The 23,655-nt window shown below is 49.0% G+C and overlaps 1 protein-coding gene across 2 annotated transcripts in view; it reads right to left on the bottom strand.

Annotated features, from left to right (window-relative positions):
• Znf536 (zinc finger protein 536) overlaps positions 1-23,655 on the bottom strand; it is a 250,489-nt gene that overhangs the window by 167,989 nt on the left and 58,845 nt on the right. For both annotated transcript variants that reach the window (XM_052179167.1, XM_052179177.1), the window contains exon 2: positions 2,727-2,879. In XM_052179167.1, coding sequence (XP_052035127.1) covers positions 2,727-2,879 — 153 coding nt within the window. The remainder of the gene's footprint in view (positions 1-2,726; positions 2,880-23,655) is intronic.

The following is a 23,655-nucleotide window of genomic DNA, read 5'->3' as shown; positions in this document are numbered from 1 at the left end:
CAATATACACAGCCCTGCAGTGGTGCCCACAGAGAGCTTTCATAGCCTGAAAACCCCAATTTCCCATAACTACTGCCACAATTTAAGGGGTGTCCTCCAGCCTGGGGAGGGTACACATGTTGCTATAACCCAAAGAAGCAAGGTGTCAGAGATGATTCCCTGGGAGCCTGGCTATTTCCCCTAAGGAACTTACTACTTCATGCAGTCCATAACTGTTTTGCCTGAGATCCAGACTCTGTTACCCTTCTTGAGACATTGCTGGACAGACAGACAGACACTTCAGTTCTCATGGAACCCATACTATAGTCAAGGAGAAAGACCATTACAACGTCAAGTGTATGTAAGCTGCTGGGAGCTGCGGAGGAGAGTGAACCAGGGAAGGGAAGGGACGCTGAGCAAGAAGCAAAGCAGGCTGAGGTCGGAGCGCGGAGCCCCTCGGCGGGAAGGCCGGTCCCAGCAACACAGTGCTGGCCGCCATGCTCTGGTGTCTGATGGATTCCTGTGTCTCCTAAACAAGGGATGGCATTCCCTACTAACTTGACCCTTCCAGGCCACCTTATACAGAGCAGGGATAATAAGAGAAGGGTCATTTCCCTGTTCCAGCATGTGCTCTGTCACTCAGCCTCACAAGTAACTTCAGGGTGTCCCTATAGCTTCGGAGATGGCTGAGCCAGGAAAGGCACTTGATGCCAAGTGTGAGGTCCCACGATTAATCCCTGGGAGCCACGTAGCAGGGGAAAGCCAGCTCCAGGAAGTTCTTCTCTGACTTCCTAGCATACAAATTCTGTAGTGTGCACATGAAGACACACACACACACACACACACACACACACACACACGCGCACACGCGCGCACACACACACACACACACACGCACGCACGCACGCGCACGCACACACGCACACATACACGCACATGCACATGCACACGCACGCGCACACAGAAAGAGAGAGACAGAGACAGAAAGACAGAGAGAGAGAGACAGAGAGAGATGGAGATGAATGTAAGAAACGAATCCCAGCATGCCCTTCTCCCCATGTGGAAGTACTCTTGGAGGAACTGGGCGACAGAACTAACAAGGATGAGGAAAATGGCTGCCCTCACAAGTCTGAGGTTCTGCTTGGTGGGAAACGGTACCAGTGTGAGCAGCAAGACTCTTTCATAACATGTTATATTTATGACCAAAGTTAAGCATGGGGGGGGAGCGTTTATCTTCAGTAGGCAAAGTGAGAGACATTCTCATTTGAGCTACGTTCCTGGGACCGCTGGGAAGGAGATCATCGGGGCGGGGTGAGGGCTGTGTGAAGGTCCTACAGCAGGGGCAGGCATGTTGTGCTGCAGGCATAGGGTAAGGAAGACAACGGACACACCATGCTGAGGATGGGGAATGGTGGGAGATGGGGTCAGGGGTGAAGCAGGTCAGACTGCAGCAAGAGCCTTTTGGGAGAGCAACTTTAAAACATCTCTCTGTTATGATTTGGATGTGAATGTCCCCTACGGTGGCGTTGTTCTGGAAGGCTGCAGAACCTTTGAGACCTAGGACTGGCTGATGTGAGAGTGAACCTGCTTCCGGCTGGAGCTCTCTGCTGAGGTGGAGACAGGCTCTCCCCCACCACCAGAGGCAGCGCTGTCTGGCTATTGTGGCAGCCCTTCCAAGAGGAGCTGTATCCTTTGAACCAGGAGCCAAATCATGCCTCTTCTTTCTTATATTCATTCAGTCTTGTCACTGAAAAAAGCAAATAGCACGTGACCTTCAGTGACTCCCAAGAAACATTCTCCAAGTCCGCTGGGGCTGTGGTTATGCTCACTGTACCCTGGTTACTAGTGACAGAGTGGCCATGTATTGCCAGGGCTCCCTGGATGTCAGAGTCTGGGCACCAGGTAAGAAACCGGTTGAGGGGGGAAGAGCTCCTCACCCTTTAGAGACATACAAGACTCATATACAGTAGCTGTTTCTGCCCATCCCAGAGCAGAGTTATTGATTCTGCGGGAAATAGAACACAATTATTTTTGAAAATAGATGGCATATTTGTCTATCTTCTGCAGCAGCTCACACTCCAATAGATAAAGTGTCAGGAGAAAAATCAAAGAAAATGGAGGTGTCCATGACTCAGATAGATTTTTTTTTAATATTGGCAATACACAAACAACTAGCAGAAAGGGTAAAATGAACAGTTCAAAAAAAAGCTGAGAACCAAGGCAGAGTTCTAAAAGGATGTCCTCACTGCAAGAAGCTAGTAGTGATCTAAGGTAAGACAGACAGCCAGGGTGGCCCGGTGGCCATTTCTCTCTGCTTGGCTAAGAACTAACAAACGTCCCTTGAGGCAACACCATGGTGAACCAACCAACCTCCACGCAATGGAGGAGGAGGACTCTACCTGTCCAGTCCCAAGAAGGGACCTGGGATGCATGCTGGGCCAGAGGTCAGGATGCCTGGTCATTTGGGGGCAATCTTCTTAGAATGGTTGGTCTGTTTATATTTTGCCACTGACCTAAAAGCAATGGAGCCATCTGACCTTGAACTAGATGCCCGAGCCAGAGCAAACCTCTCTCCCTTTAAACTGCTGTACTCTCATTATTTGTCACAGCAATGACACACCCGAGTGACACAGTGTTAGGGACTCACACAGCTGTGGCCTTGGGCCAGAGACACCACTGAGCTCTGGGGCTTCCTCGGCTGTGGTACCCTCTAGACACCCGGCCGGACACACCTTGACCTCTCTCACCTGTGTGTATCCTCAGGTGGACCTTAAGGTGGTGGGAAGTCCGGAAGGTCTTCCCACAGTACGGGCAGTCCTTCATGGTCGAGCCCAGGTTCCTGTCTCGAAGCAGCGCCTGCTGCTGGACGCCGCCGGCTCTCCCGGCCTCCTCGCCGATGTCTGCAGTGGATGAGAAGTGTTCTCACATCACTTCAGCACATGTCAGAAGATGTTCACACCAAAACTGCTAACACCACACAAAGTTAAACATGTCAATACTACACCTGTCTATTTCATTCTTTGAATCTGACAGAATGCTGACAATTCATGTATTTTCTTGTTATTCTCTTAAATTATTTCATCTTTCCTATCATCATTTTAAGCAGCATATGGTACCTTTATATTGAACTGAATTAAACAAGAGAAGAAACAGCTGTGTCAGCAGCTGGTTTGATTTCTTCTTTTTGCTTAGTTCCTATTAAATATTTTTTTTCTAAAAGTTTAAAAATGTGGGCACTGGTGGAATTCGATTAATTTGTAATATAGGCTGGCTGGAAAGTTCACTCCAGGATCAAAATTACATTTGCAGCTTAGCCGATAACAAGGGGGTGGGGGGAGTGTCTCGGCCGACTCCTGAGACAAGCAGACACGCGGCTATTTCGGGACAGGAAAGAAAATCATCCCAGAGCGAGCGCTGCTTCCTTGTAGAGTTGTACCCATCCCTGACTGGAGGAACCGCGTGAAAGGGGGAAGAGAAAGGATGGAAATGCAGTTCCACAATTAGCCCATGATAAACACACAGTGACACATTCAAAGGCGTGTGCAGAAGCTCAGCTTCCAAACTCCCATAAACTCAGAGCACTGCATTTAAATCTCTGTGCCGTGACTTGAGAAGTCCCTCCGTAAAGTATCAATACAAATTTCCCAGCCTGCTGTTATTTGTTATGTAGCCCAAACCATTAGAAAGTGGAATAAAATTTACATATGGCTGCCTTTTGCACAGAAATGATAGCACATAATAGTAAATAAAACTGAAACTATCTAGTGTTTGGGGGGGGTGTTGTTGCAATACCCAGGGCCTGACATCATGGCGCCATCCAGGTGACATCTACAGAGTAGAGCAGACCTTGAGCATCGGTGCCTTTGAGGAGGGGAGGCAAGAGAGCCCTCTCTGGACTCACTTCTCCCGCCTCCCTGTCTTAGGCCTCCCTGTCACCGCCCCCAGGCCCACATTCCTGGGGCTGGGAGGGTCCCTGCCACAGCCTCCAGCCTGCCCTTTAGGCATTGTGGCCAATGCCACCATGAACAAGAACAAGGGGACCTTCTGAGATAATGAGCAGATCTGTGAGTTCTGCTGAGCTGAGAATAAATAAGATTTGTACCTTCCAAGCGATGGGAAATGCAAACTGCTTTTATTCTGCAACATCCGTTGCTGCTGCTCTCTGCTAACGGCCGAAAGGGACAGACTTATAGACCATGAACGAGATGAAGGCAAACACACTTAATTCTTATTTGGATGTTGGCTCCCGGCGACTGTGAAAGCGCCCTGGCTTTCACATCTTTTCTGCCTCTGGACCATATGTGAGCAGATCACCACCCCAGAAAAGTCCACTGAAGGCCTCCTTCTAATCCAATTCTCCCCAACTCCCCTGTCACTGTTGGAAGACCCATTTGGAGTGTACAATTACTCAGAGGGTGTTTTTTTTTTTCTCATAATTTTTTACAAACAGGAGGAATAGGTTTACCCGGATCCAGAACTCTTACCCAAAGCCTATCAGCTCACTGAGCTCCAGAGTTTTGGCATTCCAACAACCATGAGAAGCACCCAAAGATGACTTATGGATAAGGATGAAAAGCTCAGATAGTGTGGCGAGGCTGGGTCACGCAGGCCCCCACGCGATGTCTCCCCAGGGATCGTTCATGAAGTGCAGGCTGAGTCTACCCAGAGTCTTCCTTTGGCTATGGTGGGGAAAGAGCCTGGGGCTTTGTGTATGCTAGGGAGCCGTGCCCACAGCTTCCTGTTTCCTTCTCTGTCTCTCTCTCTCTCCCTCTGTCTCTCTCTCTCTCTGTCTCTCTTTTATTTAAGATTTATCTCTATCTCTTAGTTATAGGTATGTGTGTGCCTGTATGGAGGCCTCTGAATGTGTGAGTAACGGTGCCTGTGAGATCAGAAGAGAGAGAGTGAGCGAGCGAGCGAGCGAACGAGACCCTGGGGCTGGAGCTGCAGGCAGCTGTGGGCTGCCTGACATGGCGCTGAACACGAAGCACAGGTCCTCTGCAAGAGCAGTGTGTAAGCCATGTCTCCAACCCTGCTCTTCTCTCTCTCTCTCTCTCTCTCTCTCTCTCTCTCTCTCTCTCTCTCTCTCTCTCTCTCAACTCACAATCTTCCTGCCTCAGCCTTCTGAGTGTTGGGATGACAGGCCTGAGCCACTGCATGCACTCCAGCTGAATTTGCACAGCACACATATCCCCTCCTGGTCCCCACCCTGCTCCCCCTGCTCCCCCTTCCACAACATTCGCCCACCTTAAGTCACTCAGACTTTGACAAGTACCACCTGGAGACAAATCAAGACACCGGATTCAAGTCTGGAGGCCAACGGCCAAAGGGCCACTTTTTAAAATTATAAGGGTGTCAGGGACACGGGTGTCCCAGGCTGGAGTCTGGGAGGTGTAGACCTCTAAAGGCAGATTCCTGCAAGGCCGCTTGTCCCATGAGCCACCCATCAGCCTCTCCCAGCAAAGTCCAAGTGTGAAGGACATGGCAGTCGTGGAATAAAAGCTGTGCACATGCTGAGGAAGGGCCTATTCCTACTGGAGCCTTTGGTGAGGACTCACCCGAATATTCTAGATAAATATGGAGAGAGACAACATGCCACCCTGGAAGGCTCTACAGAAGTTTCGATGACCTGTGCCTCGCTATATGTCACTCTAAGTGATGGCCCGTATCTGTTTCTCTTTTATCCTTCTATCGTGGATATGTGTGGTCCAATAAAAGGAATAAATTTGTAAGATAAACAGCTTTCTTTGCAGATTTAAGAGTTTAATTTTCACTTTACGCAGAAACGGTTTTTTCTCCGGGAGGGCCAGCAGGCCTATGGCGTTTACTCTTAGACTAATCCTTCTAGAAAAACAAACTCTGAGCCACAATGAAGAGGAATGGTGGGTGGTCCCAGGAAGTGTCCCCAGAGATGGGAAGCCAAGTGCAAGGGAGTCTGGGAAAACTCTACAGTCTCTGCCCAGTGCACACACACACACACACACACACACACACACACACACGGGGCCGTGGGGAAGAATCCTGTCCTGACCAGTACTCAGATGGGAACGCGTGAACATGAACACACTAAGCTGCACTCAGCCCCAGAAGCCAAGAGTTTTGGAAGACATGTGGCCCCTGATGCTCACGCTGCTCAGAGTACAGAAGTAGACACAGTGTCCCTCTGCCACCCATCCTGCTACACCCTACCAACAATGCACGGTGTGGCTGCAGACCCCTGAAACCTATCATTCCAGAAGCCTTATAAAATGGCCTCTGTGGCCACTTGTCAAATGGTTAGTGAGTTGTCAAATGGTTCAAATTTTTAGAAGATTGAAAAATATTATCTACGCATTTATTATGTAGTGTGTGTGTACCCAGAAGTGCACATGAATGCCAAAGCATGCCTGTGACCTTTAGGGCACAGCATGCATGAACTCATGAGTTAATCTCTCCTTTCTACCTTGTGGGCCCTGGCTATCAAAATCAGGCTGTCCAAAGATTAGATGGAGCTCAAGGAGTCTTTAGAAGAATTGAGAGAAGGATTGAGGACCCTGAAGAGGATAGAAACTCCACAGGAAGGCCAACTAACCTGGACCCTTGGGTGCTCTTAGTGACTGAGCCACCAACCAAAGAGCACACATGGGCTGGGGTGGACCTAACCACTACCCCATGCCACCCCAACCCCCACACATATGTAGCCAGATGTGCAGCTTGGTCTTCATGTGGGTCTCCCAACAACTAGAGCAGAGGTTATCCCTAAAGCTGCTGCCTGTCTGCGGCGTATGTTCACCTAAACGGGCTTCCTTGTCTGGCCTCAGTGGAGGAGGATGCACTTAGCTGAGCAGAGACTTGATGTGCCAGGGTAGGCAGATACCCGGGGGAGCTCCACCCACTTAGAGGAGAAGGCAGGGAGATGGGAAGAGGGACTGTGGGATATGGGGACTAGGAGGGGGCCAGCAATTGGGATGTAAAAGTGAATTAAAATAGAACACCAGGCTATCAGGCTCTGCAACAAGTGCCTTGACTTAGTAAACCACTTCAGTGGCCCTCATCCTTTATTTCTCTCTCCTTCAACTGGCAGCATTTCTTTTCCCTCCTATAAAACACTCCCTCCAAGTGGACAAGAGGACAGACTTGAATTTGCCACCTGGTCCTCTGTAATCCTCTGGCAAGGAGGGATAGCCCTGCCTGCCCTCTACCACAACAGCACAGAGGAGACTGGCCTGTGAATTCTGTATCGCTTCTCGGTGAGCCTGACTAACACAGGACCATCTTTCCCAAAGCAGTGCCATGCGCAGACGCTGCAGACAACACTCCTGGGATGCATGAGCTGTGCTTGGTACCACCTCAGGATTTCAGAGACAGGCATGCGATGCCTTTGCTGGCTTTCCCTATAAGCGGAAACCGCTGGTTCACACGAGGAGAGAGGACCACGGCATCTCAAGTTGTGTTTCAGTAAAGTTATTTGGGGGTAAAGGTCACTGAGTGACTTTCCTAATTTTATCTTCTCGAGGTCAGACACCATGTGTCCTGCTTTCCACTTGTGTCAGCCGTTCTAAGCCTCTGTGGGTTGGGTGAGGTCAGCTACCAGGGTAGACAGTAGCATGAGAAAGGCTCCTGTACCTAGGTACTATACCTTACTATCTTCATTATCAGAACCATAACTGCAGGCCCAGAGATCCAAGGCTTATAGATGCTCTGCAAGCCTAGTTCTCTGAGATCAACCTTGAGGTTGGCTAGCTCTCTTGTTATATACCATGACATGATTTTTCATTCATGAGGACCTTGTGCATGATACTCTAAATCTCACCCATAGATAATATATTGGGAATTTAAATTTTTGGCTTATAGAAAATATTTTGTATGTTAAAGGTAGATTTTCCTATAGGTTGTCCTAAAACAATAGGCTTCCTTGATATATTAAAAGTGGTTCGGGCAGAGAGATGGCTCAGCAGTTAAGAGCACTGACTTCTCTTCCAGAAGTCCTGAGTTCAATTCCCAGAAACTACATGGTGACTCACAACCATCTGTAATGGGATCTGATACCCTCTTCTGGTGTGTCTGAAGACACCTACGGTGTACTCATATACATAAAATAAATAAGTAATTCTTAAGAAAGAAAAGAAAACAAAAGTGGTTCATTTGCTCAAGCAGCTCCTAGAAGATACGAGTTGGGTGTGGGGTCTTTCCATTCCCGTATGTGCAATGTCTGGCCGTCCCTAGGCAAGTCTCTCATCCCTCTCTGGCCTTGGTTTCTTGCTCTGTGGATAGAGGGGATGAAGAGGGCGAAACCGCCTGGATCTTTCAGCTCTGATTTCCTGTGGTGCTGTGACACTGGAGAAGCCCCTAGCTCACCCCAGGCTGTCTCTGTCCACTGCCTCAAGTCACCTGCCCTGGCTCCCACAACCTAGAACAAAGTAACATACCAGGGGTTACAGCTAAAATATACAGGGGAGGAAACTTCGTAAAGGACATGTCCTTCGTGGACTACATTTCCCAACTTTCCTTGTGCTAGGTTGACACCAGGTGACCGGTTTCAGCCAATGAAGGAAGGGGGAATAGCAGAGCAGGACTGTGGCAAGCACACTAAGGCACCTTCCACCTCAGCGCCTTGTTATGCAAGAGTTGAAATGGTAACATCGAGATGTGGGACACATGGCCAGCCTGGTATGAAGGAGAAATAACCCTTGGTAACATTATGAAACAGAGATTTGGAGGGTGGTGGTCAAGAACCGATGATGGCTACATCTCGGAAGAAGAGGCAGGAAAAATAGACTTAAAAGACCAGAAAGTCTGTTATGAAATTGTGTCTTCTAGATATGGTAGGGAAGCCACACCTGTGAGATCTGAACAGTGTAACTGCCTCAGCAAGAGCTAAATAATTATCCCATTTGTGGCATGCCAACACGGAATTGGGAAATTTCAAGAGTTTCCACCCATGGATGAGAAGACACAGGCAACCATGGACTTTGGAGACAAGGAGAATTAGTCTTTCCCAGGGATGAGCCCCTGAATGGTTATCCAATACCAAGTGGTCAGCCCTAAAACACACACATGCAAGCAACATTAAACAGTCTCAGCAGGTTTCATTTACACACACACACACACACACACACACACACACACACAGCAAAAATAATTAAAGAAAGAAAGACCATGAATTTGAAAGGGAGCAAGGTGGGGCCATGGGAAGTAGTTGGAAGGAAGGGAGATATAATTACAATTTAATTAAATATTAAAAACTCAAAAGAGAATTGGCCAAAGTCTTCTGGGTTTATATCAACTTTTGAAATAGTCCTATTAATCAAAGAATGGGGGAGGGGAGAATCTTGTTGAATTGTGCATGAATCATCAGTAAAACCCAGGCAGCCTGACCCTTTATACCCTTCAGAATACAACTTAGAAAGACTGCTTAGAGATCTCTAGTGATGGTGTAGGTGACAACAAGTACAGTGAAGTCTCAACACACAGTGAGAGTGGGTTCTCTGGCCAGCACATGTGGAGCAGGGCTCCCTGCATCCCTGAGCATGCACCCCTTCATTTTGCAACACGCCTTGCTACAGTAAACTCTGCAGAACTTCTAGTGTAACAAAAGCTACATTTCCAGAGATGATCTAGCAGCTAACTCCGAAAGTCTAAATGTGCAAAGAAATCTCAAAAACACATTTCTCTCTATTAACAAATGACGAGGCAGGGGGACTTTGTGGAGACTGAGAGCGGTGGTCAGTCCATTCGGCAGGTCCCTGAGATGTCACATCTTTCCTAATGTCCTTGCCCATATATGCCAAGGTTTTCAGAGCTTTTTCTGTGTGTGTTGGGGTGGGGGATACAAACAAACCAAAAACCTAACACCTTGGAGAATATCTAGAGAAGTGCAGAGTTCCTCTTCAAAGCATAATACTTTCCTTTATGTTAAAAGCTTTAAAGTTAGCAGGCTCTAATAAAGCAATAAGCGTGTGGGCTGGAGTGTTGGCTCAGCTGTTAAAAGCACTTACTGCTCCTGTCGAGGACCTGAATTCAATTCCCAGCACCCACATCAGCCAGTTCATGCCCACCTGTAACTCCAGCTCTAGGGGATCTAATGGCCTCTTCTAGTTTTCAAGACAGACAGACAGACAGACAGACACACACACACACACACACACATGTATATATGGCATACATTCACATAAAATCCCTATAAATTAACTAAAATATAAATAAACAAATATTAAGCAATGCTAATTGTGATAAAGATTCTGGGGTGGGAAAGTGAGCCTTCTATTTCTGAAAAATATTTAAAAACTAATGTATAGACACACAAGTGGTAGCAACACAACGGTAATGATTCCACTGAGCTCCTGAGAGACACGATTCTTACAGTGGGTCAGAATTAACTTGTTTCTCTATTGTTTTTATTAAAGCTTACTAATGGCCATACATAGTCATGTTCAACAGCTAACCAAAATATGGATGGGTGAAAACTGTGTTTAAATTAAAAGGGTTTGGGGGGTTGCTGTGTGTGGGTGTGTATGTTTTAAAGAACACTGACCTTCCTATTGGGTTCTTGGGTCTGGGGCAGCAGGCGAGCCTCCAGAGCCCGTGAGGTGAGGATGCAGGAGCCTCTCGGTGGCTCCACCACTCACCTGTAACTGCAACTCAAACAGCACAGCTCAACTTGACTGCCTGGCAAAGCAGGGCTTCCGGAATCGGGAAGACGGGTCATTAAAAGACTGAACTTTTTTTTTTTTTAAAGAAAGAAAGTATCAGATACTAGGACTTCAAATCACTTCTCCAATGCAACATTTTGATGAATTCGGAGATGAATGGGCAACACATGGATTAAATTTCCCTTAAGATACACTTGAGCTTTAAATCAAGCACTGTGGGCCAGATGTATTTCTGGTTTTACCTAGCCCACAGTTCTTTCTTAGTGGTCAGAGAGGGAGTCTGAGGGACTTGCCGGCCACTTGCTGTGACTGAGCCACCTGTGGGGTGGGGTCTTTTCTGATCCACTGATGCTGCTAACAGTACCCCTGTAATCCTCCGGCTGCCCCTCCTTCTGTGGGCCTGGAGGCTCCCACAGGCTGTGGGCAGCATATCAGTTACCATAATGTCTGCAACCAAAATCCTGTGCAGAAACACCTGGAGAGGGGGAAGCTGCCTGTCTCTTGGTTCGCAGTTTCTGAGAATCTCAGTACATCCTGGCTTGAAAGTGTGGCAGCGTTCTCAGAGTTGGGAAGGCACTGTGGAGGCTCCTCGTCTCACCAGGGGCCATAACAAGGGGCCGTACTGTAACTTTCTAAGACTTACTTTCCCAAGGAACTACCGCCGTGAGCCAGTGCCCCACCTCCCCAAATAGCATCACCAGACCGTGAGCAAGGCTTCATACATGAACATATGAGCTTATGAGACATTCTAGATTCAAGTTGTGATTACTGGGCACTCAGTCTGAGGTGGTGGGAACTTACTGTGATTGGCACTGTAGCAGGCAAGGTTTGGGGTCCAGAGCATTTATCTGAGACAATGCATTCATTAGGTGCGGGGTGTCCTTTGGACTCTGCACGCCCACTCTTCGCTCTGGCCGGGTGAGGGACAGTGAGCTGGAGACCACCCACCAGTAGGGGAGCAGAGCAAAGGAGGCTCATCCATGAATCTGGGCTAAGGGAGCAGAAGCTGGTACCTGAGTGAGGCTGGGGAAGTCCTTCCTGAGAGCTGTCACCTCCCAGGAAACCTTCTGCCTCTTATGGAGGGTAACTCACTGCTCTTTCTAATCACGTGCAATCCTACCGGATCCCCAAAGCTCTGCCCAGGTCATGCCGCCCAGGTGGAGCCTCATCTGCATCCCCGCCTTTCTCCTCTCCATCCCTCCTAGACAGACTGTCCTTGAAGCTTCCCTCCGCTGGCCCTCTTCCTGGAGCTCCCTTCCCAGAATCCGCAAACGTACTACTTCTTGCTTTCACCCCGCATCACCTCCAAGGGAAGCCATGACTTCGGAAGCACATGACAAGTGGCCTGGACATCCAAGTGCTTACTGTCCTTTCCTTCCCTCCAGCAGGGAGGGAACAGAGGCAGACTGCCATCATTCAACATTAGAACCTTGGCACATGGTGGAGACTAAAAAATAAAAAAAAACTTCTAGGAATGAACAGGAGTTGGCACAGACCTGCAAGGCCAGCTACTCAGAAGCTAGGGCAGGATGATCTCAGGTTCAAAGTCAGCATGGGCAGCTTGGAAAGACCCTGTCTCAAACTAAAAAGTAAATAGAGAGCCGAGGCAGGGGGGTAATTCCGTGGTAGAACATTTATCTATGATGCTCAGAAGGTAAGAAATTCACATACTAAGACGTCCCCTTGACTGGCGCTGCTTCGACAGCCCAGCAGGAAATGGCTAGAGACATCACAAAGGCAGATATTCTTTCTTAGTCATCTGTGATCTGTTCTCTATTATAATTACTTGAAAATATTCGTGGTGCTTTATTTATTTTATTTTATTTTTTTAAATTTGAGGGCTCCTATTTCAAAAGAAGGAGGATGAGGAGAGAAATGAAGAAAAAACAAAGATGACAGAAAACTATAGAAAGCTCTACTTTCAGCACACTGTAAATTCCCCAAAGATTTCTATATAATTTATTTTCCTAAGAGGGGGAAAAACACGGCTTTTAAGATCCTCTTAAGATAATTTACGGCCTCTTCTCCTTGGGTGGGGTAGAGAGCAGGTCGGAGCCCTCACTGGAGGAATTCTTTCCTCGGGCAGCTGTGACTGAGCTGGACACATCTTCGCTAAAATCCATTTGGTCAGTCGCCATAACTTGTGGAGCTGAGTGTCCTCCTGGGGATTGCACCTACTGAAAGGAGGAAGGCTGGATTGGAGACTGTGCATCCCCTGGAGACGTGTCATGCCATATTCTTTCTTAAACAAAGAAGACATCGTAAGCACCTTGCAATATCTTTCATTTAATAGTTGGCAGAAGGCGAGTCCCTGGTGAACGCTGGCCTGTGTCTTTCTCTTTAACCAGCTGAGTGATCCAAGCTTTTAATATAGCCGTTCCAATTATTGTAAAAGTCATCTGGTACCTTATAACCACAAATATTGACAGTTTATTGCACAACACATTCCTGACATTTGAAGGTCACACCATACATAATACATAGTCTTTTATAAAAGTGTCTGGAACAAAGAGATACATGATAAGCAATTACCTCTCCCAGCTTGTATGTATGTACAGTTCGGGGCTGACTCGAGGCTGCATGGGAGGCACACACACCATTTTAAATAATCTATTAAGGCAGCACAGAGGCAGTCATGATGGATAATTATGAAATGTCTCATGTACACGCCTCTGTCAGACTGGCTGGAAGGGCATAAGGTCTGGGCAGTTCTCATTTGCTGTGGTTTGGGTTACAATGCCATGTTGGGGCACAGTCCTGCTTTGCTTCACAATCAGATCCCCCCCAAAGCCATTATTCATAAAAGGCACATGGTATGTTCTTGTTCTTCATACTGGCTTATGTATAGTTGAAAGAAATTTAACAACAACAACAATTACTACTACTACTACTACTACTACTACTACTACTACTACTACTACAGGTCCAGTGTTAAGGTCCATACACTTGCCAGGGCGCTGGCCAGAGTTCTGACCATGCAAAGAAGGAAGCCCCTTCCCCGGGACTGCCATCATAAAGACAGTTGGCCCCCTGATACTGACTTCAGCACAGGGCGGGGGGTGGGGGTGGGGGGAGTTACACAGCTGCCAGGCTTGGGTGAACGTCAGGACGAGAAGGGAGTTTCAAAAGACTTGGCTCATGTTGAGTGTGGTGGCTCATAACTGTAATCCCAGCACTTGGGAGGTAGAGGCAGGGGGTGAATCAAGAGTTGGAGGAATGTCTGGATTACATAACAAGGCCCTGCTCCCATCAAACAAAAGCAAATTAAAAAAAAAATAAAACAACAACCCCCCCCCCCAACTGGTTTATACTGAGGCTGCTGCAGAATTCTCTGGAAACACTGGGGTGAAGAAAGTACTAGTTTTTGTTGCTCCATCTCCAGCAGTGTTTCTGCTTTGGCCACAGTTGTAACTTCCACAGTTATATTGGGTGGATAGGTTTGCAACACGGATGGAACAGAGAGGATTTTGCAATACAAAAGGCCCCAGGTAAAAACAAAGTGCCAGGCAGGTCTAGTGGCACCTGCCTATAATCGCAGCCCTCAAGATAGACTGAGGCAGAAGACTAGGGCTAGCCTGGGACTACTTAAGGAACTGAATGCTGACCAGTGACACAGCAAATGCCTGTCCCCCAAAACAAAGCAAAACAAACCAAACCAAATTGAAACAAAAAGCCCAGAAAAGCCAAGTTCTACCAATTCCTAGGTGTGCAGAACTGAGCAAATCAGTTAACCTTTCTAAGGTTCCATTTTCGTATCTGCAAAACCGAGTAATTGTGATAATTCATAACCTAATGGCCCGGACAGGATAGGGAAGAGACATCTCCTATCACAGAGCTTGGAAGATGCTCCACAAATGGGGGCTCTTAACATGAGCAACACCAGAAGGCTAAGCTACAGGATAGAAGCTTCAGGGTGACCTGAGGCCTCTCCCCCTCGGCCCTGACCCATGGAATGGCACACAATCCAACTCCAGAACAGGGATCTTGCGTTTGTTTCCTGAGAAGTCCAGGTTGGAACAGGCTCTGCAAAGCTCTTAAAACCCGGCAATTCTCCCAAGTTAACAGCGGAAAAACAATTCAGGCTGCAATTGAGCTTCGCATAGATGACAATCTTTAATCACAGATGAAGCGGCAGGTCATTAGAATCCACGCCGAACTCCCTTCCAGACGATACGAGCGGCTGGCGTCTAGTATATAGATGCGTGTATGTGACCACAAATGTGTGTGTGTGTATTTAACACTGTATTAAAATAATCTGTGTGTGTGTGTGTGTGTGTGTTTAACACTGTATTAAAATTATCACCAGATCCTTGAAGCATCAAAAGCCCCTCCAAAAGTCATTTCCTTTAGGCTTTTGTAATCAGTGTCCTACATTTAAGATACAGGACCAAAATGATTCCTGTACAGATGATGTGTCTATTAGCATTTATGGCAGGAGAAAAGCTTCCTTAGAAAGAGCCTGTTTTTGCATCTGAAAAGCATTCCTGTTAGGATGTGTGTGTTTCTTTAAGAAGCTATTCTGTTTTAGAGGGTGGCAGTAAGACAGGGTGCCACGTGACCGGGAGGTTGCTATGGTAAATATGCATTTTTTATTGAAGAGTAAACAGTGGCAGAAAACAAGTGTCAATTGCCAGCGCTGAAGTTCCTGCCATCTCTGAGCTCTGTGGACCTCTCGCCCTCTTAATTTGAGAATCTTTATCAGAGAGACATCATCACTAGATCAAGATTTAAAATTGTTTTGAACAAATGCCCGTCTCCTTAATACTATATAGTGGTAAATATTTTGTCTGGCACATAAGAATTAGAAATAGCAACAACAGCAGCTCTACCCAGGGTGTCGGTAGAATGATTCTCTTGCATGCTTCAGGCTCTGGGTTCGATCCTCAGCAATGTAAAAGAAAAGAGAAAAACTCTACCAGCTCTGTCTGTCTCCCACAGCACACAGATCTGCGTCCCCCCCACCCCCCAGCTCTGACTCAGGGCCAAGGCCCTGTCTGCCATCCTGGTACTTGCAGACACATGGTGGACATGGCGTGTGTCCTGTGAATGACCCTCGTGGGAAGGCCGAGTTCCCAGGCCTCTCAGAGGGCAGTGAGTCTCAGCCAACATGACTGCCACACTTGCGTTAGGTCCCTCTCCTCCCTCTTGCAACAAATGGCTGGAGGTTGAATTTATTCTGGTAGCTCTTTGTTAAATCTTTTTATTGGTGGGAGTGGGGGCGGGGCTGGCATGTGGCAGGGTTCACACATAAAATCCAGAGGACAAGTCTGTGGAATCAATCTCTCCCTCCACATTTATGTGGATAGCTGTGATTGAACTCAGGGTACCAGGCCTGTGTGGCAATCATGTTTACCCACTGGGCCTTATTCCTAGCCCTATTTCTGGTAGTTCTTGACAATTTTGTTTCACTCTGATATAGCCACAAACCTGGCCTTCCTCAATTATAAATCAGCCCACATCCTGCCCTGATCATAATGACTGACAGTTCCAGTCCCTTCCAGAGTGAGTCCCTGACTAGTTTCTCCAGCCAGGTACAGAATTCACTCTCCACCCTTCCAACACCGGCTCTATGTGTAGCATATCAGATTGCAGAGGAATGTGCCGGAACTCTCGGCTCCAAGCGCAGCACAGAGTGGACACACATTCAATGCTAACCTGTGCCACACATGAGGGAACAGAGGCACGAATCAGTGAGCCCGCATGCTCCAGGTCTGGCTTTCTGGGAAGCACTGCAAGTAGGAAGACCAAACTTACATATCCTTTCTATGGTTGTGGATAAAAGAACCACACACCAGTGGATTCTTAAAGGCACCTTTCTGTCCCTGCCTGTAGCAGGGGCAGGACATGAAGCCCTCCTGCCCCCCTCACCCTCCATGTTCGAGGGCCAGCCAAGCCACAGTGCTGTGTGGCAACTCTCCTGTCCACCTGAAGGGGCCAACTCAGCCCTCGAACAACTGAGCACACCGAGGCCCCCGAGGCCTGGGGTGAGATGGGCTCTCACTCTGCCCTGTACTCACAGACTGCGTGCTGCCCTTCTGCCGGCTGGGACAGAATTGAATGGCTGGGTCCTGGTGCTCATGGTGAAGGAATCTGCTTTCCTTCTGCAATCCTCCGAAGCCAGGGGCTCCGCCACAGCAAGCTCTGGACTCCGACCCTGCCCTGCTGCTCCTGAGCTATTTGTAAATGCTTCTTACCTCTGCCCAGCCTCCAACGTGGCCTCTAAGGTGGGAATCAAGGCACTTGCTTTGCAGTCCCTCGTGAGAGGTAAGTGAGACCAAGATAGGAAAGGCCATCTGGTGGGTTTTTAACATGTAGCCTCCCTTTTGCCACCTACGAGGTCCAAAACACAGTGCAGACAAAGCCAGACAACCAATAAGGTGGCAGTCCATGTAACAGAGTCACACAAGAACACACCAGCTGGCCTGCCCCTCCTCTGTACGGGACAAGTAGTCTCCGTGTTGCTGGAACCACCAGTGTCTGGTGATAGGAAACTCGTTTTTCACACAGTCCTGTGTTCTCTCTGGCTATAACTTAGAGCTTCCTGGGGCATCTGCCTTCACATTCTCCTGAGGTGAATAGGTGACGGGGTGAAGAAGGAAGACCTGGGGAGGGAGGGGACTGGGTGGTGGCAAAGGGAAGATGGCAGGTGGTGACTGCCGTGGCTCTCTGTTCAGTGGCTGGTGTGTGCTGAATCTGCCTCTCAACACTTTGCTTGAGCACTTCATTCATTAGATGGTGAGCAGTCCCAGGGTACCAGTCATGGAAGATTTTATTTCTCTGTCCCAGAAGCCCTCGCTAAAGACTCCTAGGTAAGCCTGTACCCAGCCCCAGGAAAATGCATCTCGAGATGGAGAAGCAAAAAGAATAAAAATAGCTTTAAAAGCAACAAACTGACTAGGAGCTTCAGAGCTGTCTACGGACAGTGGAAGTGACAGGGAATGTGTTGGGGGCTTGTGGGATGTAGCTTGGGAACCCTCCTAGGAATCTTCTCAGTGGAGCCTGGAGACAGCCATACAGCCATCCTCCTGTCCCTGCTGCTCTGAGCCACCTTTAACTCCAGTGGTGAGCTACCATCACCCTCTGGGGAAATCTCCCTCCTGGACCTCAGCATGTCCCCCACTGCCATCTTCCTTCCTGAAAGACCAACCAGCCCCAGCCTCAGCTTCCTGGCTCCCTGTCCAGATTCATTTGTTTCTAGAAGCATTTGTTTAAGAGCAATTCTCTGACCAGATTAAGCTGGGTTTTCTCTGTCGTCTAGAACTTTCTAAATGGCCACCTAAACATCCTTAATCCAAAATTCTTGGTACCAGCAGCATTTCAAAATTGTCATTGTTTTCTCATAATTCTTTAAAAAATAATTATAATCTAGTATAGTCCAGGCTGACCTGGAACTCACAAGACTCCCACATAAGTCTATTGAATTCTGGGATTACAAGCATATACCACCATGCCCAGCTAGAGTACACACACACACACACACACACACACACAGGGGTTAGTTTGGAGACAAGACACAAATCTCAACAGAAAATTCACTGTTTTATATCTATTTTCTAGACACTAGGCTAAAGATAGTATAAAATATTTTAAACTCTCTCCCTCCCTCCCTCTCTCTCCCTCTCTCTCCCTCTTCCTCTCTCTCCCTCCCTCTCCCTCTCTCCCTCCCTCCCTCCCTCTCTCTCCCTCCCTCTCTCTCCCTCCCTCTCCCTCTCTCTCCCTCTCTCTCTCTCCCTCTCTCTCCCTCTCCCTCTCTCTCCCTCCCTCTCCCTCTCTCTCCCTCTCTCTCTCCCTCTCCCTCTCTCTCCCTCCCTCTCTCTCCCTCCCTCTCCCTCTCTCTCCCTCTCTCTCTCCCTCTCCCTCTCTCTCCCTCCCTCTCTCTCCCTCCCTCTCTCTCTCTCTCCCCCTCTCCCTCCCTCCCTCTCTCTCTTTCCCTCCCTCTCTCCCTCTCTCCCTCTCTCTCCCTCTCTCTCCCTCCCTCTCTCTCTCTCTCTCCCCCTCTCCCTCCCTCCCTCTCTCTCTCTCTTTCCCTCCCTCCCTCTCTCCCTCCCTCCCTCTCTTCCTCTCCCTCCCTCTCCCTCTCTCTCCCTCTCTCTCCCTCTCCCTCTCTCTCCCTCCCTCTCTCTCCCTCCCTCCCTCTCTCTCTTTCCCTCCCTCCCTCTCTCCCTCCCTCCCTCTCTTCCTCTCCCTCCCTCTCTCCCTCCCTTTCTCTCTCCCTCTCTTTCTCCCTCCCTCCCTCTGTCTCCCTCTCTCTTCCTTTCTCCCTCCCTCCCTCCCTCTCTCTCCCTCTCTCCCTCTCTCCCCCCCCCCTCTCTCTCTGTGTGTGTAACCGTGTACTCTGTTGGAGAACAAGGTTGGAGAGTTGGTCATCTCCTCCCACTGCGTGGGTCCCAAGGTTTGAACTCCTGTGGTCAGCCTTGGCAGCCAGTGCCTTTAATTGCGCAGTCGTCTTGCCAGTCCATTGTGCAGTATTTTCACTGATTCTTAAACTGCAGCCTGTCATGTACTGATCATGCAATACTGGAGCTCTGCTCAAAACTTCAGATTCCGGAACAAACGTTGGAATTTTAGCTAAGGGACACTGTGTGGCTGATAAGCTGCCTGATTGCTCTCTTCCACTACACTACCTGATCTTTAGACGTTGGGGAGGAGCCATTGCTTTATTCACATATCTCTAGAACTACTGGGCCAGAAAACATTTGCCATGAAGACTGACTAGTGGCCAGATGGGAAGGTGACACTGGGGAGCACACACGGCGGCCCTTCTACAACGGTGCAATCTAGGGAGGCCGCTTCTTCTTTTGAAGGGCTGAAGTCACCAGCATGGTCCTGACCATCCTCATCCCGTGGGATCCAATCCCAAGTGCAGATGGCCTGGCCTGGCTCTTCCTGTAGCAGCTCTATGGCTATGAGAGTGACACAGGACACAGGACACAGGATGCCTGCTCTCTCCGCAGCCCTAGATCCTACTCATGCCCTTAGCCTGTTTAGTCACTCCTCCTGTGTTTGAACTGTCCTTCAGAGGGGGAGGGAGCTGGAGTTTCTGTGCGCGGACTCAAGTAAGGAGAGAGGAAGAAGGAGAAGGGAGAAAGTAGAAATTAAAAACATGGCATGGGGAGCATTACCTCTCCAGTGTACCCATAACTTCTCCCCTGGTAGGCTCCTTTCCCGCCCAGGCCTGCCTCAGCCAGAGCCCAACATCCACACAGCCAGCCACACAGACATTCACACAGACGGGCCACAGTTCTGTTCTGCTTTTGGGTGCCCCACCCCAGAGGCAGGTGGCCTGCTTTGGGCAAGTAGAACTTTAGTATATGATCGGCCGGGTGGGTGGTGTCCCCAGGCAGGCACATCAGGCAGTTCGTTCTGCCTTGTGCCTCTGCTGAGTTTCTAGGCCTGGGGATAAAGTCTGTGCAGACATATGCTCTTGGGGGTGTCCGCATGCACCGCCAGAGTGAGGGTGGGAGCTAAGCTCTCCCATCTGTGTGACGCTGACAGCATGTGTCTCTGCCTCACTCAGCCTGGAACCCGGAACCCCTCAGGCTTCTCGGAGTTTTTCCAACCCTTCTACCTCCGTCCCCCATCCCTGGCTTACCCTCTGTTCAGGTACTGCCCAGTATCTACTCCCCAGTGACTCTTTGACCATCTTGACTTACTGGGCCACTCCTGATCTTTAGCAAGGTTCATGGTCCAGGGTAACGCTGAATGAATATTTACTGGATGGGGAGCAATTGGACAAGTCTACATTTGCTAGATACTGGTGACTCTTTCTTTAATATGGAAAAAATATCAGTTCCTCTGGTCCTTTTGGAAGCCCTTCTGGGCTGACATTCAAAGCAGTTCCACACACACATACAGTAGCTCTGTTGGTCTCTGTGATGCTAATTTCTGCCCTGTAACCAAGAGAGACAACTAAACGTTGCAAGGTTATACAAAGCTCCTGCCCCTTATCCTCCGACTTCTCCTTAGGGGAAAATTGCACCAGAATACATTTCCTCATCTGTATGTTAAAGCACGCTTATAATCCACCTATCATGATTGCAATTTTGGGAATCAAAACGCAGATCCAAAACATCAGTATGAGCTACATTGTAGCCACATACATTATAATAAATTAAGTCAAAGAAAGACTTCTGCATTAACGGCTGCTCCATTTCTTTAATACCCTATACGAATATTGAATCTTATCCTCTGAAGAACTCTGCTTCCCCCACCTGCTGCCCTCCCTGCCGCACCACTGTTACCCTCTGCCTCCAAGAGGCAGTGATGGAGCCTGCTGCCCAGGGATAGCAGGACCATAGAGTTGGACCAGTGACTGTCTATGGCTTTGTATACTCGATTCAAAGCCACCCTAGGCCATAAAGAAGTGGGCAGACATTCCTGGTCATGGCCTACAGAAGTTTCCTAAAAGAAGCAGGCCAAGTGGCCGCAGTCCCACTGGTTCCTTTTCTGGCCACTGGGACAAAATCCCTCACATGAGCAACTTAAAGGAAGGCAGCTTCTACTTTTGTTCGTGGCTGCTGGAAATACAGTCCACCCTGGGTGCGGGCGAGGCAGGCTCCACTCTGGGGCTGCGGGAGCTTGCCGTGTGCAGTCTGGTCAGACCTGTAGATCAGGACAGCAGAGAGCCTGGGCTAGATTTGGAAGTGGACTGCCACGTCAGGGCCTTCTCTCAGCCACTTGCTTTCCGTAGACCACAGTCCCCAAGTTTGCAGTCTCCATCGACAGTGCCACAGCTGGGGACCAAGTGTCCAAACATATGATCCTGGGAGGACATGTCACATTCAAAACATAACAAGGCTGACTGAGGGTGGCTCGGTGGACACGGACAGAGAGAATGGAAGGGACCTGTGACTTAAATGCATACGTGAATGACCAGCCCACGTCCATTCCCATCCCGGGACCTCAGACTGCAGCTCTCTGTGTGGGAGGTAGGACTCCCACCGTATTGAGAAAGGCCCTGCCTTGCACAGTCTTCAAGTGCTAAATGTCTGCTACCTCAGAGCATTCCTTTCCCATAAGGTCTCCCTTGAGGTCAGGCTCTCCAGCTTCTCCTAAGACTCCATCTCCCAAAGCCTAGCCCGTGGGCCTAAGGAATGGGAACTTCCAGGCTCCGTGTGGGGAGTGTTCCTCCCACTGACCCTTTCCCCACCCTCACTACCTGGCCACCCCCAGCCCACAGGCATCTGTCTGATTTGCCTGCCGTCTCAGCTGAGCCGATTCCGGATGCCCTCTCCACCTCTAAAACCAGCCATAATAACCTCAGTTGAGCAAACAAGGCAGAAGCCTCCAGACTAATTCTCATAATTATGACGGGTTTATTATTTCAAAGTCAGTGATGATTGTGGGGTCAGGTACTCAGAGGAAGAGGGGAAGAAACCTCCTTTCAAGTAATAGCAGATCTCCCTTAATTCTGCTAGGGTACCAAATTGCATCCAGAGATGCTGAACCACGCATCTGAACCTTAGTCGGATTTCAAAGAGGCCTTGGAGGAAGGGCAGTGATCAGAGAGAAACTTGCTGCCATCGGAGGGTGAGGCGATCCCAGGACCTCGTCCCAGGACCTGGTGGTGGAGCTGAGTGGCACGGATGACAGTTTCCTCCCTGCTGTGCTGGCCTGAGGGGTCTTCCTCACTCATATATGACACCTGGCCTTCGCCCGTCTGCTCCAAGCTGAGAATGCCTGGCCACCGCCCCCTTTGCCCTCCCGTGTGCTCTCTGTCACTGTCTCAACTCTGTGGCTGCCACAAAGCCTGGCTTGGCCTCCCTGGTACCCTCAGAATCATTTTTTTCTGAACATTTCTGTACACTGCCACAGTGCTCCGGATTGCTCGCTAATTTCTATCACGTGTTTTGATTGCAGCTGACTTACCAAGAGGACCCCGTGGGTCTGCCTGTCTCATAATCACCGACAAAAGCCAAGCGAGAGGCTGGCCCACAGAGTCGCTCAATAAACACATGTTGGCTGACCTTTCCATTGTGAAAGACACCACAGCTATCTCCTCCAGGGCTCTCCTCGTAAAGCCTCTTCAAGGAGCAAGAAAGATCCAGCCAAGGCACTGAAAGCCCTTTAGACCTTGTGACCCCCCACTCCCACTCCCACCCCCTGCTTCTTGCCTGGTCTGTGCCCTAGTGATGGTTTTCCTCCTCTTCCTATAACTCTTGAGCAGATGCATTCAGCTAACAAAGGGATGAAGTATTGAAGACATATGGGGCACTATCTACTCCAAGCTATGGTCCACCTTGGATGCAGTGGCCAGCTGTCCAGCAGCACTACCGTGAGCAGCAGAGGAATGCCTGGAACTTTCTAGACTGACCTGTGAATCTTATAGTGAGAATTAAAGCATAGCGGACACGCTGGTAAAACCAGCCTTCCCTTCCTACTTAGTGTTTGTGGACAAGTTTCTGAACCTCGGATGCTTCTGAACTGGGTCCCTTTCTGGGAATTTGTTTTGCTACAAAATACTTACTTTGTGTCTCAGGTTGACCTTAAACTCATGATCCTTCTGCCTCAGCCCATGGGCTGGGATTGCATGCTTGCCCCAGTATGTCTGGTTCTCTCTGTGCGGCTTGACTTTATTGGCACAGCATCCCTATGGAGCAGACGGTACTACTATCCCATTGTGCAGGTGAAGAAACTGAACAGTGAGTTCAGGTGAGGGTGGAGCAAACGGAAGTGAAGGTCCTGAGAGTCCAGACTCTAAGGCTGAGGTAAACAGTGAAGGACTCTGGCCCTACGATCACAAGCTAGAGATGAGGGCCAAAGAGCAGGTCCTGTGTGTGAGGGCTGAGATGGAGCTTTGGGATACAGCATGGAAGCCTGGTTTGGAGGGGTGGGCTGGATACAGTCAGGCTGGGGGCTGTCTGGAATTCAGTCTTGGCATAGGAGAAAGACTATGTCTCCACAGAAGGATGCTGCCCCTGTAAGAATAAGGGGCCACGTCTTGCCCACGAGGGCAATGAATCTCTGCAGATGGGAACTCTGGGTTTCTGGGTACACCTGTCACTCTTTTCCTTTTGTCATCTATCTTTACTCCTACAGAGCCATACCA

The sequence above is a fragment of the Apodemus sylvaticus genome, chromosome 1 (genome assembly GCF_947179515.1).
Source record: "Apodemus sylvaticus chromosome 1, mApoSyl1.1, whole genome shotgun sequence".
Taxonomy (NCBI): domain Eukaryota; kingdom Metazoa; phylum Chordata; class Mammalia; order Rodentia; family Muridae; genus Apodemus; species Apodemus sylvaticus.
The sequence above is the reverse complement of the archived record's forward strand: the minus strand, read 5'-3'. Positions and strand labels throughout refer to the sequence as shown.